This window comes from Pristiophorus japonicus, chromosome 13 (assembly GCF_044704955.1).
Source record: "Pristiophorus japonicus isolate sPriJap1 chromosome 13, sPriJap1.hap1, whole genome shotgun sequence".
Taxonomy (NCBI): Eukaryota; Metazoa; Chordata; class Chondrichthyes; family Pristiophoridae; genus Pristiophorus; species Pristiophorus japonicus.
Genome location: NC_091989.1, coordinates 52,124,475 through 52,145,537, shown reverse-complemented (window position 1 = coordinate 52,145,537; position 21,063 = coordinate 52,124,475). Strand labels below are relative to the sequence as shown.

The window sequence follows — 21,063 nt, the reverse complement described above, 5'->3', positions numbered from 1 at the left end:
CGGAGGCTTCGGCAGCAGCGGGACGGAAGTGGGGGGAGCGGGGCGGATATGGTCATCCCCGGAAAAACTACCAGGGAGAATTTTGTGAGCGGTGGCCATTTGACTAAAAATCGGCAGCCCTTCGACACCGCCGTATGGCCGCCGCTTTCCGGTGGTAACAGACCTTATCGAGAGGCTGAATTTCAGCACACACCCCTGCCCCCCCACCCCCAGTCTTCTGTGCATCTATCAGATCTCCAGGGGAATGGGACCAAAATTAACAATTCTTCTTCTGAGAATTTGTACAATGGAATTGTGGAGCTGGGAATGTTCAGTGTGTATCACTGGGTGTGGCATGGGAAAATGTTCAATTCCTCTCACCTCAGTAGATTGAGATGCACACAATAAGAAATGTGACTAGATTTGGCAGTCTGAGTGGGCAAGAGTGAAATGAAGAACAAATCTCCTGAGCATTTGTCTGCAAATATCAGCGACAGTGTAATTTCTACCACTAAAGATGTGACCAGCAGATCAAAAGGTACTCTGTTTTATTTCTGTAGTTACTTCTCAGCACGTCTCTGGTTATAAACTTACAGATTTTTCTGCACATGTTGAGCCTGACTGGGGGTTGCTATAACAGGTGTGACCCAAAACATCCAGTTTGTTTGCATCAAAGAACGTTGAATCTGTTAAAAAAAAGCATGGAGACATGACAATTGAGCCCATTAAATTATATCAAGCAGAATGATAATACACATGTTAGTAATTACATTGAGACTGTCAGATTACATAACAATTACATCACGAGAAACCCGATTCAGTCCAGCAAGAAAATAACCATCTTTCCTGTCTTGTTTTTACCGTAAGTGCTGCTGCTGTCCTTTTCAAATTTCCCACAAAGGCCGCACACTTGTCCTTGATATTTATCATCAAGAGTTATCTACAAATAAAAGTAAATGCAAAGTTTTAGACACATGTGTTTGAAAGAATATGGCTTGGCAGTTCCGAATCGTGCAAAGAATATGCCAGGAACAATTGGTTTCTATCTCTGGTGTACTCATTTCTACTAAATTGACAATCTCAGCCAGGAGAACATTCATGGGATGACTGATGCAGCAAGTGGAAAACATGTCCTACTTGTAGACCTCTGAAGTTCAGGTGAGGCAGTAGGAACTTTAGACTCCATCTGGCCAATGCCATTTCCAATCTAAGTATACTTGGTGCTGATGCTCCATACACAAAACGGAAGGGTTATTTACTCTCCGGGTCTAAAAAATAGCTCAACATTTTTACAGAAACACAAAGGTATTATCTGCTGAGGAGTGAACTCTTCCCCAGTTGTAATCGTGGAAGTTTTGACACATGTTGCTTTGGCCTGTCCTGGATGTTCAGTCTGGCTAAAAACCCCGAGCATATGATACACTGCAAAAGCGAAACCTATATCCATCACAAGTTATCAGGCTCTAACGGAGTTTAAGAACATAAGAAATGGGAGCAGGAGTAGGCCATACGGACCCTCGAGCCTGCTCCGCCATTCAATAAGATCATAGCTGATCATCGACCTCAGCTTCACTTTCCCGCCCAATAACCAGATCACTTGATTCCCCTAGATTCAAAAGATCTATCTATCTCAGCCTTGGATATATTCAGAGACTGAGCAGCCACAGCCCTCTGGGGCAGAGAATTACAAAGAATCACAATCCACAGAGTGAAGAAATTCCTCCTCATCTCTGTCTTAAATGGCCGACCCCTTATCCTGAGACTGTGCCCCCTAGTTCTAGACACTCCAGCCAGGGGAAACAACCTCTCAGCATCTACCCTGTTAATCCCCTTCAGAATCTTGTATGTTTCTATTAGATCACCTCGCATTCTACACAATCTCTGTTCCTAGTGTGGATGAGAGTCACATACAGTAACTAGAGCATCATCTGAATCTTTTATCAGCTCACTGTTGTATTAATCACAAGTATGAATAATAATGAGGCCATTCAATCCATCTAGATTTCCCTTCCATGGAAAGCTACGGGCCTAGAAATTTGTCTTGAGAGGAGGCACAAAGCGGGCAGTATTGGATCGGTCGCCTGTTATAGTCAATGAATCTCTAGCCCACAGTCTCCCTGGAGGAGGCTCCAACCTATTCTTCCATAATGCTAGAGATTTTGCTTCCACCTGACTTCTAGATATTTGTTCAACATATCAGTTATTTCATGTAAAAATTGTTGACTAATAGCAAACCAATCCCTGAGAACAGACATTTATTTTAATGTACCTGCAGATATATATTTCATATCAAAACACACATGGCTGTCCCACTGAAGAAAATATCAATTACAATGTGCTATTTGTCATTTGTTTACTCTGTTGAATAAATAAATGTGAAACTACATTAAAATGAATGTGAAATTATCAAATAAAACGAACTTACCCATAGTGCATCTTCACTGTTCCAGTTCACAGATATTGTATGCTTCCTGTTCGAAAGTTGTGTATAAATTCCACGTTTATAGATGCCAATTACCTTGTCATGATGTGGCAGACGTATTCTATATAATAACAGTAATGCTGAATTAAACTGTTATTCTAAACTAAAATGAGAAACAATTAAAATATCATCTCATAAAAGTGATACATATCTCAAGAGTCAATTCTGGACAAGTACAAGCGTCTTCAAATTGGTTTGTATATTTTGAATTTGGAGCATAACATCACACAAAATACTACAATCCTTTCATAAGACTAATAGTAACATCCTCATACACACTCTCATGAATCCCACACTCATAAATCCCGCACATGAAAAAAAGTTCCTCGATCAAGTTTGATATTGTTTTGAAAGGAACGGTCCTTATTTCATTTCATATTTTTCTTATTTTCAGGGTGAGGTTTTCCCTTTTGGAAGGTATATTTTCCCCTTCCCATTCTTGGTTCTCACCATACCGTACACCATCATCAATTAAGACAGCAGTGGAATGCCTCCTTGAAAATAGTTCCTTGCTGCTTAGGGTGGCTCATTATTGCCATTCCATCCCCATCATCACCCTCAATGGATAAATTTGTGGCTGCTGCTGCTTAGCATTCACCATGTTGTTTACCATCTGTATACTGTCATATTTGGTTGGTGCTTCCATGAATTCTCCCATGCAGATAAAAGGGATTTAAAATGGTAATAAAGAGGAACCACTGAGGTACTCCAAAGTTAATGCACTTTGCAAACAAAACATTCCTTGCAGCTTAATATGAATCAAACGTTTCTTACAAATATCACATTGGGGGTGTTCAACAACAACAACTTGTGTTTATATAGCGCCTTTAACATAGTAAAACGCCCCAAGGCACTTCACAGGCGGATAAGGCAAGAAAACTTGACACCGAGCCACATGAGGAAATAATGAGGGCAGAAAAGAGGTAGGTTTTAAGGAGCATCTTTGAGGAGGAAAGAGAAGTAGAGAGGCAGAGAAGTTTAGGGAGGGAATTCCAGATATCATGGGTGGTTGTGGGTCTGGAGGAGATTACAGAGATAGGGAATGGTGAGACCATGGAGGGATTTGAAAACAAGGATGAGAATTTTTAAATCGAAGCATTGCTTAACCAGGAGCCAATGTAGGTCAGCGAGCACAGGGGTGATGGGTGAACGGGACTTGGTGCGAGTTAGGACACGGGCAGCCGAGTTTTGGATGACCTCCTTACGCAGTGTAGAACATGGGAGGCCAGCCAGGAGTGCATTGGAATAGTCAAGTCTAGAGGTAAAAAAGGCATGGATGAGGGTTTCAGCAGTGAATGAGCTGAGGCAAGAGTGGAGACGGGTGATGTTACGGAGGCGGAAGTAGTCGGTCTTAGTTATGCTGCGAATATGTGGTCAAAAGCTCATTTCAGGGTCAAATATGACACCAAGGTTATGAACAGTGTGGTTCAGCCTCAGACAGATGCTAGGGAGAGGGATGGAGTCAGTGGCTAGGGAACAGAGTTTGTGACAGGGATTGATAACAATGGCTTCGGTCTTCCCAATATTTAATTGGAGAAAATTTCTGCTCATCCAGAACTGGATGTCAGAGAAGCAGTCTGACAATTTAGAGACCGTGGAGGGGTCAAGAGAAGTGGTGTTGAGGTAGAGCTGGGTGTCATCAGTGTGCATATTCTCCTTATAGCAATGAAGGTTAAAAGCAGATTTGATAGAAGTAGTCAACATCATGAATGGGTTTGATAGAATAAGGAGAAACTGTTTCCAGGGGCAGAAGGGTCAGTAACACAGGGACACAGATTTAAAGTGATTGGCAAAAGAATCAGAGATGACATGAGAAAACATTTTTTTTACACAGTGAGTTCTGATCGGGCATGCACTGCCTGAACGGGTGGTGGAAGCAGATTCAATAGTAACATTCTAAAGAGAATTGGATAAATACTTGAAGGGAAATATTTACAGGGCAGTGAGGAAAGAGCAGGGGAGTGGGATTAATTGGATGGCTCTACCAAAGAGCCGGCACAGGCACGGTGGACTGAATGGCTTCCTGCTGTGCTATATCATTATATGATTCTATCATTTCCTATGTAAGTCACTTTAATACTAAGTGGTGTTGAAATGTTCGGTGACAGGTTGATAGCTGAGACCATGAACACAGCAAATGCACAGAAAAAGCAGATACAGACAAAACTTACATCACATCTTGAACTGAAATTGTCCCGTTCACCACAACAATTTTGACGCCTTCCATCTGGATGTAGATGTGCTCCATATTGCCATTTGACCCTCGATGGATTTGGATGTTAAAATCTTCTGTGCCACCTGTGCATTGGCGACTCAGAATGTAGTTGCAGGTTGATGTAAAATGGTAAAACTTGTCATCAAATGTCCTGAAGGCTCCATTTCCCCAAGTGCTGCAAAACCCTGAAAAACAGTTGAAATAGCAACAGGTGGTGATGGAAGGAAGTGCCCTGTACTCATTGCCTACAATAACATAATCACATTGCACACACATCCAGATATTGTTCTTGTCTGTTACTTCCTTGTTGAATGATCCAAGTTCCCACATTACAACATTGACTACAATCCAAATTGGCTGTAAACCGCTTTGAGGAAGGATATACTAGCTTTGGAGGGGGTACAGAGACGATTCACGAGGCTGATTCCCGAGATGAGGGGGTTACCTTATGATGATAGATTGAGTAGACTGGGTCTTTACTCGTTGGAGTTCAGAAGGATGAGGGGGGATCTTATAGAAACATTTAAAATCATGAAAGAGATAGACAAGATAGAGGCAGAGAGGTTGTTTCCACTGGTCGGGGAGACGAGAACTAGGGGGCACAACCTCAAAATACGGGGGAGGCAATTTAAAACCGAGTTGAGAAGGAATTTCTTCTCCCAGAGGGTTGTGAATCTGTGGAATTCTCTGCCCAAGGAAGCAGTTGAGGCTAGCTCATTGAATGTATTTAAGTCACAGATAGATAGATTTTTAACCAATAAGGGAATTAAGGGTTATGGGGAACGGGTGGGTAAGTGGAGCTGAGTCCACGGCCAGATCAGCCATGATCTTGTTGAATGGCAGAGCAGGCTCGAGGGGCTAGATGGCCTATTCCTGTTCCTAATTCTTATGTTATTATGAGACGTCCGGTGGTTATTAAAGGTGCTATATAAATGCAAGTGTTTCTATCTTTCTTTGCTGAGAGAGCACATTGCACTGGAGGAATGAGTCGGCAGGTAAGAAGTGCTGTTAAACAACTTTGTTAAGAGTTACACTAGACAGTTTGAGACACCTCCATTAAACCTCCCCCTAATCTTTTCTGTTCAATAGCCCCAATTTATTAAACAGTGAGGTGGACTGTAAATGACTTTAGGAAGACATAGACAGCTTACCAAAATGAGCAAAAAGGTTGCAATTAAATGTAGAGAAGGATGATGTGATACATTGGAGGAAGAATAAGCAATGGGAGTATATGCGCAATGATGTGGATAAAAAGAGAAACCTAGGGGCTGAAATTGCCCCTTTCTATAAGGCCCGTGGCCGCCTGAAAGTGGCAGCCCACAGGTTCGGTGCGGACTGGTCACCAACTCTCTGCGGAGGGGACGCCATTTTAGAAATTGCCCTTCCACAGGTTTGGAGCCATTTTGCCACTGCAGCGTGCACACGCCGACCCCTTGCCGACTGGCAGCGACCCCTTCCCGAAATTGCCCTGTGGGAAATTTCCCCTTTCCGGAATTGCCCCACGGAAGCAGTGCCACTGCCGGTCGGTGCCACTGACAGCTTGTGCTGTCGGTACACTCACTGTGGCTTGGTGGTGCGGCCGCCCTTAAAGGGGAGGTGGCACTGCCGGCAACGTCATGTTATTTTGTTTTTGTCAGGCCGACAATTATAGCCGCTGGTCTTAAAAAACCCACAACGTGCTGAATTTCTCTGGATTGTCCGTCCCATGCATTGAAGCGAACGGAGCACTTCAGGAGCGGTAGGTGTGACTCGTTTCGAGCAGTGAGCAATTTTGGCCCACTAAGATTGAAATAATAAATCGGTGATCTAATTGAGATATTTAAAATTATGAAAGGATTCACTAAGGTAGAATTCCAGAGAAACTGTTTCCTCTGGTGGAGGAATCCAGAACAAGGGGGCACAATCATAAAAATTAGAGCTAGGCCATTCAGGAGTGGAATCAGGAAGCATTTTTTCCACATAAAGGGTAATGGAGATCTGGAATACTCTCCCCGAAAGGCTGTAGATGCTGGGTCAATTGAAAATTTTCAAGACTGAGATCAACAGATTGTTATTAGGTAATGGTATCAAGCAATATGGACCAAAGGCGGGTGAATGGAGTTGATCAGGTATGATATAAAAAGAAAAAGAAACACTTGTATTTATATAGCGCCTTTCACAACCTCAGGACGTCCCAAAGTGATTTACAGCCACTGAATCATTATTGAAATATATTCACTGGTGTAATGTAGGAAACGCAGCAGTCAATTTGTGCACAGCAAGGTCCCACAAACAGCAATGTGACCAAATAATATGTTTTTAGTGATGTCGATTGAGGGATAAATATTGGCCAGAACACAAGATAACTCTCCTACTTTTCTTCGAAATAGTGCCACGGGATCTTTTAGATCCACCTGAGAGAGCAGACGGGGCCTCAGTTTAACGTCTCATCCGAAAGGCATCCAACAGTGCAGTCCTCCCTTAGTGCTGCACTGGAGTATCAGACTAGATTTTTGTGCTCAAGTCTATAAATTGAATTCTAATTGAATGGCTGAACGGGCTTGAGGGGCTGAATGACCTACTCCTTTTAAGATGTTCCAAATTCCTAATTCACTGAAAGTGCAAGTTATCAGCAATAGCCTAAAGCAGTCCAAATATTCATATTTTGTTTATTTCCTACATCATCATAGGCAGTCCCTCATATCGAGATTGACCACAAGGGGGTCAACTTGTGGGAGACACTCCTTAACCTGGACTTTCAGGTATAAAAGGGGAAGCTCCACCCAACTTCATGACTTGGGGTCATCAAAGGCAGTCCCTCGAAGCGAGGATGACTTGCTTCCACGCCAAAAGGGATGAATTCACAGGTGTTTCAATGAAGTACCTTATATTCCAGATCCCGAACTACATCTTGGAGGGTGGAAGATGCTTGTGCATTGATTTTTTTAACGTGTGGTGGTCATTGCACACCAGCCACCACACAAGCTTGACAGAGCTAGGTCTTGGTCCAGTAGCAAGGATTACCCAAGACGACTGGAGACCTGCTCTGCTGCACGGACCTAGTGCGCACACATATCACAGTGTGGCTGGCCCGTGCTGCCCTGGGCCCGCCTCTCCTGGGCCCCGGTCACTTCCTTCTACAAGCTCATGCCACTCCATCACCCCTCCTGCTGTACCTGCCCGCACTGCAATCAGCAACCTGGCTTTGCAGCCGTCGCCCTCCTGCAGCAGCACGTGCTGCTCCCTGCAGTGGTATGCCCCCGCACGCTGCTCCGTCTAATGGCCCTGCCTTGCTGATGGTCTTGCAGGCCGGAACCACGTCGATTTCCAGGCTGGGCCGTCGCATGCTGCTCCCTCCTATGGCCCCGGCCTGCTGATGGTCTTGCACGCCGGTACCACGCCACATTGCGACAGTGACTACACTTCAAAAAATATTTCATTGGCTGTAAAGCACTTTGGGACGTCAGATGGTCATGAAAGGTGCTACATAAATGAAAGTCTTTCTTTATCAACACAAAGAAAGATCTTGTTTTTATAGAATGCCTTTCACATCTGGAGAACATTGACCACAAGTGGGCGAACTTGTGGGAGACACTCCTAACCTGGACTTTTGGATATAAAAGGGGAAGCTCCACCCACTTTTATCACTTGAGGTCTTGGTAATAAAGGTAACTGGTCACAGAGTGACCTTCTCTCAAGTATGGGTCTCGTGTGCATTTATACTGTATAGTAAGGACATATCATTGGCGACGAGAAACTGGGATTTAAACGATGCGAGCATGGTCACTAGCAGCACAGAAGAGCAGTACTGTGTTGATGATGATTGGAACGACTTTATTGAGAGACTACAGCAAAGTTTTGTCACTAAGGAATGGTTGGGATAGGATTCGGCCGACAAATGCAGGGCTCATCTCCTGACGGTTTGTGGATCCAGAACGTACTCCCTGATGAAGGACTTTCTAGCGCCAGAGAAGCCGGCGGACAAGACGTTCGAAGAGCTCAGTAAGTTAATCGGGGAACACCTTAAACCAGCGAGCAGCATGCACATGGCGAGACACTGGTTTTACACGCACCGGCGGCGAGAAGGGCAAAGCGTTCCAGACTTCGTGGCAGATCTCCGGCAACTGGCGAGCCTATGTAAGTTCACAGATGCATGCAGAGCGGAGATGCTGTGAGACTTTTTTATTGAGGGCATCGGACACGCTGGGGTTTTCAGGAAACTGATTGAGACCAAAGTCTTAACCTTGGAAGCAGCGGCTCTGATAGCCCAGACATTTATCTCAGGGGAGGAAGAGACCAGAATGATGCATGACAAAATCTTGGCTCAAATGCGGCAAACGACCAGGGAGTCAACATTGTTAACGCGGCACACAGTTCTCTAGGCAGACAAGGGCAATCGGACATGCCCCAGCATGTAGTCGAACCCAAAGGGGGAATTCAACAGAGACAATGGCTAGCTCAACGGCGATTCATGCCATCGCAATAGACAATGCGGTCAGTAATGGGGCCATCAACACCTGTTAATGGTGCGCTTAAGGACAGTTACAGAGACAGTCAGAGACGATCGACTGGTAATGACCTTTTGTTTCCAACAACGGGGCCTCCAGCTCATGCTGGAGGTGTGGAGGCAAACACCCAGCCAGAGCTTGCAGGTATCAGCAATATACCTGCAGAAACTGCAACGTCAGCAGTCACTTGGCACGTATGTGCAGGAAGCCTGCAGCCAGGTTGATGTACGAGGAGGATGGGCCCAATGTAAGCCCTACGAGGCCAAATGAATACTGGGGGAAATCGCTGGAAGCTGAAGTTCAGCGAGTTCATGTGGAGCACATATACAGTTCATAAACCAGGACGCCACCGATAATGATGAAAGTGCTCCTCAATGGCATCCCAGTATTAATGGAGCTAGATGCATGGGCCAGCCAGTCCCTGATGAGTATCAAACGGTTCGAAAGGTTGTGGGTGTCCAAGGCCAGGAGGCCAAAATTATTGCCGATTGACGCACAGCTACGGACATATACAAAGGAGATCATTCCGGTGCTAGGCAGCGCCACGGTAGTCGTGACCCACAAAGATTCGGAGAACAGGTTGCCACCCTTGATTGTCCCGGGGGATAGTCCCGCACTACTGGGGAGGAGTTGGCTTACTGTCATGAACTGGAAATGGGACGATGTCAATGCAATTTCTTCTGTGGAGCGAGTATCATGCTCACAGGTCCTGGACAAATTTGACTCATTATTTCAACCCGGCATCGGCACTTTCATGGGGGCCAAGGTAGTGATTCACATAAACCCGGATGCCAGGCCAGTACACCACAAGGCCAGAGCAGTGTCGCACGTGATGCAGGAAAAGCTAGAATGCGAATGCAGCTCCGCCTGCTGAGGGAAGGCATCGTCTCATCAGTCGAATTCAGTGACTGGGCGAGCCCGATCATGCCAGTGCTCAAGGCGATGGGTCGGTCAGGATATGTGGCCGAGAGTGGAGGACCTCTTTGCGACGCTATCCGGTGGCAAACATTTTTCAAAATTGGACCTGACTTGCTTACATCACCCAGGAGCTGGCGAGTGAGTCGAAGAAGCTGGCCACCATCATGACACACCAAGGGGTTGTTTGAGTATAACAGATGTCTGTTCGGGATTCCTTCGGCCGCCGCGATCTTTCAGCGAAATATGGAAAGCCTCCTCAAGTCGATTCCAAGGACGGTGGTTTTTCAAGATGACATCCTCGTCACGGGTCGCGATACTGAAGAACACCTCCAGTCTGCGTAGCAGCTGGAAGAGGTGCTACGCAGACTGGACCGGGTAGGGCTGCGACTGAAAAGGGCAAAGTGCGTCTTCTTAGCTCCAGAGGTAGAATTCCTGGGGAGGAGGGTAGCAGCAGACGGGATCAGACCCACCGTCCAAAACGGAAGCGATCCAGAGAGCACCCAGACCCCGTAACACGATGGAGCTGCGTTCGTTCCTGGGGCTCCTGAACTATTTTGGTAACTTTCTTCCCAAATTGAGCATGCTGTGAGAGCCGCTACATGTGCTCCTACGCAAAGGTCGCGATTGGGTCTGGGGGACAACAGGAAAGGGCTTTTGATAGAGCACGCAACTTGTTATGCTCCAACAAACTGTTAACGTTATATGATCCATGTAAGAAACTTGTTCTAACGTGCGATGCGTCGTCCTATGGGGTCAGGTGTGTGTTGCAGCATGTGTGAATGCCAATGGTCAGTTATAGCCGGTAGCTTATGCCTCCAGAAGTCTGTTCCAGGCAGAAAGGGGCTACAGGATGGTAGAAAAGGAAGCACTAGCATCTGTATATGCAGTAAAAAAAATGCACCAGTACCTGTTTGGCAGGAAATTTGAACTGCAGACAGATCACAAACCCCTAACGTCCCTTTTGGCCGACAACAAGGCCATAAATGCGAATGCATCGGCCCGCATACAGAGGTAGTTTAACCGCCTATGACTACACAATTCGGCACAGACCGGGCACTGAAAACTGCGCCGATGCACTCAGCAGGCTCCCACTAGCCACCACTGAGGGGGCAACTGAGCATGATGCTGAGATGGTCATGGCTGTTGAAGCTTTCGAAAGCGAAGGCTCACCTGTGACAGCCCGTCAGATTAAAGTCTGGACAAATAAAGACCCGCTACTGTCTTTAGTTAAGAAATGTGTCCTGAATGGGGACTGGGCAGCCATGTACGGGGCAAGCCCTGAGGAATTTAAACCATTTCATAGGCGCAAGGATGAACTCTCAATTCAGGCCGATTGCCTACTGTGGGGAAACCGAGTAGTCATGCCCCAGATGGGCAGAGACGTGTTCATCCGAGAACTGCACAATGAGCACCTGGGCATTGTCATGATGAAGGCAATTGCCAGGTCACACGTTTGGTGGCCAGGGATAGATGCAGACCTGGAACTTTGTGTTCGCAGGTGCAACACGTGTGCTCAGCTGGGCAAAGCACGCAGGGAAGCCCCACTTAGCCCCTGGTCCTGGCCCGCCAAGCCTTGGTCACGCATCCATGTAGACTACGCAGGTCCTTTGATAGGAAAAATGTTTTTGGTTGTGGTAGACGCCTACTCCAAATGGGTTGAGTGTGCCATTTTAAATTCAAGCACATCCTCCGCCACAGTAGAAAGTCTACGGGCAATGTTCGCCCCCAAGGTCTACCGGATGTCTTTGACAGCAACAATGGCCCGTGCTTCACAAGCACTGAATTCCAGGACTTCATGGCAGGCAATGGAATCAACCATGTCAGAACGGCACCGTTCAAGCCAGCCTCAAACGGCCAGGCAGAACGAGCAGTGCAGATAATCAAACAGGGGATGCTCAGAATCCAAGGGGGTTCCCTACAAAGCCACTTATCACGCCTCCTGTTGGCCAATAGATCCCGACCACACTCGCTCACAGGGGTTCCATCCACAGAGCTGCTAATGAAAAGGACGCTCAAAACCAGGTTATCCCTTATACACCCTACTATGAAAGAAATTATTGAGAGCAGGCGTCAGTCACAATGTGACTACCATGACAGGAATGCGAGGGCGCGATGTATTGATGTCAATTACTCTGTTTTTGTCCTTACTTACACTGCAGGGCCCAAATGGCTTGCAGGCACTGTGATTGCCAAAGAGGGGAATAGGGTTTTGGTAGTTAAACTTACCAATGGACAAATCTGCCGCAAACACATGGATCAAACTAAAAGGAGGTTCAGCAACCCCATAGAAGAAGCAGAGGAAGAACATGACGTAGAGTTTACTCCACCACAGGTGACCAAACACCGGAACCAAGTGGAGGAGAGCCCAGTCACTGTGGGCAATCCGGACAGGCCTGAGGCACCGCACACAGCAGACACTCAGGCCAGCGCCCAACAACCGGAGCCCCAACTCAAGCGCTCTACATGGGAGCATAAACCACCAGAGAGACTTAACCTGTGATCTCAATAAGACTTGGGGGGAAGGTGATATCATGTATTCAACTATCATTGTAACCCATGTATAAGCTGACCTAAGTTGTACACCTTGAGAATATTGACCACAAGGGGGTGAACTTGTGGGAGACACTCCTAACCTGGACTTTCAGGTATAAAAGGGGAAGCTCCACCCAACTTCATGACTTGGGGTCATCAAAGGCAGTCCCTCGAAGTGAGGATGACTTGCTTCCACACCAAAAGGGATGAATTCACAGGTGTTTCAGTGAAGTACCTCATATTCCAGATCCCGAACTACATCTTGGAGGGTGGAAGATGCTTGTGCATTGATTTTTTTTCACATGTGGTGGTCATTGCACACCAGCCACCACACAAGCTTGACAGAGCTAGGTCTTGGTCCAGTAGCAAGGATTACCCAAGACGACTGGAGACCTGCTCTGCTGCATGGACCTAGTGCGCACACATATCACAGTGTGGGCTGGCCCATGCTGCCCCTGGGCCCTCGCCTCTCCTGGGCCCCGGTCACTTCCTTCCACAAACTCTTGCCACTCCATCACCCCTCCTGCTGTACCTGCCCGCACTGCAATCAGCAACCTGGCTTTGCAGCCGTCGCCCTTCTGCAGCAGCACGTGCTGCTCCCTGCAGTGGTATGCCCCCGCACACTGCTCCGTCTAATGGCCCCGGCTTGCTGATGGTCTTGCAGGCCGGAACCACGTCGATTTCCAGGCTGGGCCGTCGCATGCTGCTCCCTCCTATGGCCCCAGCCTGCTGATGATCTTGCAGGCCAGGACCACGCCACATTGCGACAGTGACTACACTTCAAAAAATATTTCATTGGCTGTAAAGCACTTTGGAACGTCCGGTGGTCATGAAAGGTGCTATATAAATGCAAGTCTTTCTTTATCAACACAAAGAAAGATCTTGCTTTTATAGAATGCCTTTCACATCTTCAGGAAGTCCCAAAATTATTCACAGGTAGTTAAAACCACAAAAAAGGCCAATAGCATTTTGGGTTAATGATCACAAAATGGACTGAATGACCTCCTCTGTGCTGTAACTTTCTCTGCTTCTAAGAATGTGGGGAAAAGTATCACACAAAATTAAGGGCATTTTACAACACTGCAGGAATTTGATTGCAACTGGTTGTGCTACATTAAACCTGGGAGTGTTCAATACTTGACCTGGATGCTAGATTTCAGCATTGGCATCTCCCTAATACACATTTTTTTTAAACTACAATAAAAGTAGATGGGGAGCAGGTGGGGAAGTGGAGCTGAGTCCATGATCAGATCAGCCATGATCTTATTGAATGCTGTATGGCCTACTCCTATTCCTATTTCTTATGTTCTTATGTAAAAGTTCATATATATCTAAATTTTAAAAGTTCATACATATCTATAAGAAGATAAATCTGTACTTACCACTGCTGCTATCTGATGTTGTTTCCTCCAAAGACCTGGGGACATTCCTTGCAGATTCGCTTTGCAAACCTGGTTCAGAAGAAAATATTTAAATTTAAATTCGGCTTTGATATACGAGCAATACGGGGACTTTCCATCGCGGTTTGCCAATGGCCATTATTGTCATGTATTCAACTATCATTGTAACGCATGTATAAGCTGACCTAAGTTGTACACCTTGAGAACATTGACCACAAAGGGGTGAACTTGTGGGAGACACTCCTAACCTGGACTTTTAGGTATAAAAGGGGAAGCTCCACCCACTTTCATCACTTGAGGTCTTGGTAATAAAGGTAACTGGTCACAGAGTGACCTTCTCTCAAGTATGGGCCTCGTGTGCATTTATACTGTATAGTAAGGACATATCAGTTATAATTCAGCAGAAGATTCACGGAAACCCCAGAGGAACAATATAAACGTTTAGTTACCCCGATGGTGTTTCAGGTAACTGTTAAGTGTTAGAAAAAAGAAGGAAAAGTAATGGTGTATTGCACCCCTAATTACAACCGAATTTTATAGAAAGGTCTTAAGTGAAAGAAACTGGGCCCAGAATTTCCTCTGTCCCATTTATGCAGAAATTACACAGAAATTTACGCTGGCTTCCACGCCAACCATGCCGATGAGGAATCACGCCCAAATTTCCTGCGGAGCTCATTTGCCTACGTAGAAATGTAAGAGCTGGTGTAAAGCAACTGCAAATGCAGTGCTACCAATCGGGGTAATAGAGCGAGTGTCAGAAGAGGTGTGCTGTCTTTTGACATGGCGCCTCACTCTCAGACCTCTGCTGCCCCTCTCCCTCTACCATTATTATGCAAAGCAGTGGTCATCATCATCTTAGGCGGCCCCTCGAAACGTTGCACACCAGCCACCACATGGACTTGACAGAGCTAGGTCTTGCTCCAGTGGCAAGGATTACCCAAGACGACTGGAGGCTGCTCTGCTGCACGGACCTAGTGCGCACACATATCACAGTGAGGGCTGGAAGGCAGAATATTATCTGAATGGTGACAGATTAGTAAAAGGGAAGGTGCAACAAGACCTGGGTGTCATGGTACATCAGTCATTGAAAGTTGGCATGCAGGTACAGCAGGCGGTGAAGAAGGCAAATGGCATGTTGGCCTTCATTGCGAGAGAATTTGAGTATCGGAGCAGGGAGATCTTACTGCAGTTATACAGGGCCTTGGTGAGACCACACCTTGAGTATTGTGTGCAGTGTTGGTCTCCTAATCTGAGGAAGGACATTCTTGCTATTGAGGGAGTGCACCAGACTGATTCCCGGGATGGCAGGACTGACATATGAAGAAAGACTGGATCGACTAAGCTTATATTCACTGGAATTTAGAAGAATGAGAGGGGATCTCATAGAAACATATAACATTTTGATGGGATTGGACAGCTTAGATGCAGGAAGAATGTTCCCGATGTTGGGGAAGTCCAGAACCAGAGGTCACAGTCTAAGGATAAGGGGTAAGCCATTTAGGACCGAGATGAGGAGAAACTTCTTCACTCAGAGAATTGTGAACCTGTGGAATTCTCTACCACAGAAAGTTGTTGAGGCCAGTTCGTTAGATATATTCAAGAGGGAGTTAGATGTGGCCCTTAAGGCTAAAGGGATCAAGGGGTATGGAGAGAAAGCAGGAATGGGGTACTGAAGTTGCATGATCAGCTATGATCATACTGAATGGTGGTGCAGGCTCGAAGGGCCGAATGGCCTACTCCTGCACCTATTTTCTATGTTTCTATGTTTGTCCCCTGGGCCCCGATCATGTCCCTCCAAAGCAGTGGTATGCCTATTGGGAAGGCCATTCCAGCAACCTAGTCCTTCGGATGATTGTGGATGCACTGAGACTGGTTTAGTATAATTCAGGTCTCAATAAGAAAATTCAACAAAACAGAAAATTGGCAAGAAAGTCAGGGCTGCTGACAAAGCTACCTACTCAATGGCCCGAGCAGTGTAATTGCATTCCATTGAGATGATTCATCATAAGTAGCCCGAAGCAGTCTAAATATTTATATCTTGTTTATTTCCTACGTTGCAACAGTGACTGCACTTCATTGGCTGCAAAGCGCTTGGGGACATCCATGAAAGGCGCTATATGAATGCGAATCTTTCTTTATTAACACAAAGAAAGATCTTGCTTTTACATAGTGTCTTTCAGATCTTCAGAGAGTCCCAAAATCATTCACAGCTAATCAATTACTTTTGAAGTTGGTTACTGTTGTTATAGAAGGATGATTGTTGGCCAGGGCACCAGGAGAACTGCCCTGCTGTTCTTTGAATAGTGCAATAGGATATTTTGCATCCACCTGAGCAGGGAGACAACCTGAGCTTGGTTTAACATTTCGGCCAAAAAACATAGCAGCACTCCCTCAATACTGTACTGATGTATCAGCCTAGATTTTGTGTTCAAGTCATGGAGTAATGCTTGATCCCCATGACCTTCTGATTCAGAGGCATGCTGAGTCAAGCTGACTAATTTAGTTTAAATCTTTCTTCCTAAAGTTAATTTGTTCCTCGGTCTCAAGTCAGGACCTACAATGCTGGATTTACCAGCAGCAGCAGCTACAGTAGCAAACTGGCAGTGAAGCATCATTGTTGTCACCACATGCATCAAAAGAAGTGACCATCTCTTGATGGTAAAATAAACAGTATATAAGATTGTTGTTAGGGATGGAGGTAAAAGCAGCCGTGTTTTTTGACATGCATGAAAACAATCCCACATCCCCTGTACAGGGCAGCAGTGCATCTACACAGACCTCTGCCAATAATTGTGCTGTTGTTTTAAAGTGGAGTTGGCACTGGTACTGTAGACCACTTCTGAAAATGCGCAGCCTTGACAATGGGGAATTAATTAGACATTTAAGAAACACTTGTGTATTATAACAAAAGCAAATGCTTGAAATCTGAAATAAAACAGAAAATGCTGGAAATACTCAGCAGTTCAGGCAGTTATTGGGCCAAATTTTGCTGCAGAAATAACAGTAAGGCTAACAGTGCTCACTGTTGTTAAAGTGTAAATCGTACAGCAACTTCCAGCGACCATACTTGCGCAGTTAAACGTGGAAATCAGGAAGTTCCTGTCCGAATTGCCCAGCTTTTCCAGGAGCTGTACTATACTGCTATCTCACCTGAGACCCAGCATTGAAACACATGGAACGGCGTGAAGTTGCTGTACTTATGTGTTAGATAGCCACTAAACTCACCAGAAAAAAATAGGGCTTGTCCATTTCAGTGAAAGTACATTTTTAATGACATAATAAGTCTTAATTACTGCCAATCAACCTCTCTGGCATTGAAAATTAACTTTTACAGGTGTGGAGTCTCATTCCTTTAGTTTGGAGCAACAAATAAATCTTACTGGTTTATAGTCTTCAACCAGCCTGGCTACCTTCCAAATTTTCCAGAAAGATTATTGACTGGAAAATGGCCACTTCATGCAATATATGCAACTGAAAAGGATTTTTTGAATAAAACATACAGATATATCAATGTTCTATCTCTGTAATCTCCTCCAGCGTTACAGCCCTCTAAGAACACTGTGCTCCTCTGAATCTGGCCTCTTGTGCAACCCCGATTTATTTCGCTTGACCATTGGCACTGTGCTTTCAGCTGCCTACACCCCAAGCTCTGCAATTCCCTCCCTAAGCCTCTCTCTCCTCCTTCAAGTCACTCCTTAAAACCTAGATCTTTGACCAAGCTTTTGGTCATCTGTCCTAATAAATCCTTATGTGGCTCAGTGTCAAATTTTGTCTGATAATGCTCCTGTGAAGTGCCTTGGCATGTCTTACTTCATTATAGGTGCTTTATAAATACAAGTTGTTGTGATTATAGATATCAGGAAGTGTAGGATACTTTGATGCAAAGCTCTTGGAGAATCCCAGGCACCCATATTTTTAGCGAAGATGAGGAAATTCATGGCAAAAGTGCTAAGGAAACTGCTATTCCTACTATAGAAGTATTTAGGTAATGATCACATATTTAGTTATGACCGCAAGATCTGGGTAACTTTACTGGGTCTATTATCAGTACACAAGTGAAATGTAAGGGTGGGGCTGATGTTACTGGAAGAAAGTTCTTCAGGTGTTTGGCTTCAGGGGAATCGGCAGTAAAGTGAAAAGCCTATCAATCAGGCACAGCAAAGTGTTGTTCCAACTCTCGTGTTGTACTGAACCTTGGAATTTCACGCTCAAAGGAATTTAAGGGATTACAAAAGAGAAGCATTTTGACAGGTAATCTTCAAAGATTACATTCCACCACACATCAGTGTAAAAAGAAAGAGAATTACAGCTAAAATTTGTTAACTCAAACTTTCAAACCAGCAATGTTGTAGCAGTCCTGGATTCATGCCAGTGTTTCTAGTGAGCTGTTGAATTGGAGATGTAACTATATCAGAGGAAGCAAACACTGAATAAATGTATTTTTATCTTCTAATAGCAGCTTCAATATATGGGTCACTCTGAACAGCCTGCCTGCTCCCTACTCTCATATTCAAATAATAAGCTGATTGATATAATCAAAAATGGCTTTGCTCTTAATTGCTCTGTATATGAAATTAGAATTGGACAGTGTGCTAACAAAGTCTAGGCTATCTTCTGTCTGAGGTACCAATGAGAAAGTTTGACTATGATGCTTCCAGCCACTCTCTTCTATAAAAATTCCAAGGGGGAGAAATTCGTCTGCTTAGCACCTCCCGTTAGTGCCTGGGGAAGGGCGCTTTTAGCGACCGGACGCGGCGAATGCAGCGACGCCCGCAAACTTCAGTGCCGGTTTAGCGCTGGCGCTAACACTTACCACCTGGGACTCTAGCCCCTCGTAGATCGTGATGTCATAAAGTGCACAGTGCCCCGTTACCGTCCCGGATGTGAAATTTCCTCCCGCCCCTGCTGTATCGCCGGGCATGAACAACGGCAGGAAGAGGAGGCGTTGTCAACTTGGCTGGCCGCTAATTAAAGGGAATGATTTTCAGGTAGGAATACCTTTATTATTTTGGTGCCTGCGCAAAGTTTTTGATGTTTCATTGCTGCAAGGTGTCCAAGCCCTCCACTATGTGAGAGTGTTTGGGGCTGTAATGGCAGTTGCACAGGTCAGCTTGTAACGCAGGTAGGTTGTGCACCATCATTGGCCCTTCCCTTTATGCGAGGGAAGCAGCCTCTGATGCCATTAGCAATGCACTCCACATTGTTCAGCGCTTGGCCACTACTGGCCCGATCTCAGACTTTAGCACCCTAGGAGAAGTGGTCAGCGCTTGATTTAACGCTCCACTTCCCTTTTGGAGCGCTAAAGCTGAATTTCCCGGCAGGAGAGAATCTTTAACGCCTGCCGCTACTTTTTCTACTTTTCAGAAGTTAACTCCCCCAACCAGGGCACTACGGAATTTCTAGCCCCAAGTCTTCTTTGAATGGTTTCATCACAAATAGTTCACAACCAAGCTTTAATTTTTCAAAACATTTTTGATTCTGCACTTAGATTAGGAGAACTATCCATATTTGGATCCTAGAATGTTTTACCACAGGGAGTGGTACAGGCAGAGGCCATTCCATATTTTAAAGAAAAACTGTATAAATATTTGAAACAGAGGAAGCTACAACGGTAGCGGGAGAGAACCAGGCAGTAGGCTGAGCCTTGGATGCAAAGAGTCAGCACAGACACAATAGGCTGAATGGCCTCGATCTGTGCTGTGAATGTCTATGGTTCTAGGGTACTGACACTCAGAGGTATGAGTTTAATTCTGCTGATTTTAACTTTTCACTCAAATTTATCTTGGGTGTAAAGTATGTTATACAGAGGGATTGTTTATCCTGAGGAGATATTAAATACAATTTATTTGTTATTAAAATCCCATTGATATTGGATACATTACCTTGGTTGAGGAAACACATAACTGCTGCAATCGAACAGTAAGAACCTGTTTTTTTCCTACTGATTGTATTGCTTTTGCTTTTATTGTCTTTTACCTGCTCAACGAAAGCCATGGGGATTTTGAACATTTTCAGCAAAGACCCTGGATTAAAGAATCGCTCACCTTAACCAACGTAAAATTCCTACAGTTCCTTGTGTAGAATTTCAATGCGAGGACTCAATTCAAAGAAAAAGCAATTATTAATCGGGTTTTTTAAAATTCTAAAGCCCTAACTTTAGTGCCAGCACTGTAATTAAATGAAGCCACTCCTGTCTCTCGGAGTGCTGAGACCCAGCTGAAGATATGGGCCCAGAAAATCCATAAACTTTCCACAAGATTTGGAAATGTGTGGAAACTTTCAGTGGGAGAATTGGGATGGGACCCAATGATGTCGCCCATTGGAACGTAGGCTGGTATCTCCTGTGGGGGCTGGGCCAGCCAGTTTTATGTCTGACCCCTTGCAGTCTGATATCATAAATGAAGATGGGACTGGGGATGGGGATCGCCCACTTGTCCTGCATCCAATGCCCCCAACATTTTCATTCAAACCAACTGGCAAACTTGTTAGTCTTGATGATAATACATTTCATAACTTTTTACATACATTTAAAAACGTGTATAAGCTACACTATTGCAAGACTTTATAGTATGTGAAATGTCTTACCTCTGCACAGGGATAGAGCCCAGAGGACAACTAATACAAGCTTTCCCATTGTATTAGTTTAGGACCAGAGTAGACACTAAGGTCATCTTAGTGAATTATTCTCACTGGTGGAGAAACTATTTCTTACATCCATTTATATAGCTGCTCTCCTCAGTCTCATTTGAATAGAATAAGGAAGTTGAAAGCAGGCATTTGCTGCGCATTTTTCCTTTGAAGTGAATTTAACCCTTTGGGTTCTGAAACATAATTTCAACCTCTTAAATATGCACTGTCCTTTCTTATAACGCAAAGAAAGAGTTATAAAATGCCTGAAAAGTTTTGCATTAAATACATCATCTATCAGTTACACAATTCCATTTTGCTTACCTTACCAGATATTGGCACAGGACCATGTCCCATCTACAATCCTCTTCACAGTCTTACATGCAGTTACTCACAAGGGGGTTTCTGAATTAACCCCCTCCA

The 21,063-nt window shown here is 45.0% G+C and overlaps 1 protein-coding gene across 14 annotated transcripts in view; it reads right to left on the bottom strand.

Annotated features, from left to right (window-relative positions):
* The window catches only part of LOC139278563 (mucin-2-like), a 188,963-nt gene extending 168,249 nt beyond the window's left edge, over window positions 1–20,714 (bottom strand). For all 14 annotated transcript variants that reach the window (XM_070897470.1, XM_070897479.1, XM_070897474.1 and 11 more), the window contains exons 1-6: window positions 20,599–20,714; window positions 13,996–14,064; window positions 4,633–4,861; window positions 2,405–2,522; window positions 841–919; window positions 574–665 (exon numbers count right to left, since the gene is read on the bottom strand). In XM_070897470.1, the coding sequence (XP_070753571.1) occupies window positions 574–665; window positions 841–919; window positions 2,405–2,522; window positions 4,633–4,861; window positions 13,996–14,064; window positions 20,599–20,647 (636 nt within the window). In that variant the 5' untranslated portion in view covers window positions 20,648–20,714. The remainder of the gene's footprint in view (window positions 1–573; window positions 666–840; window positions 920–2,404; window positions 2,523–4,632; window positions 4,862–13,995; window positions 14,065–20,598) is intronic.
* Window positions 20,715–21,063: the final 349 nt, after the last annotated feature.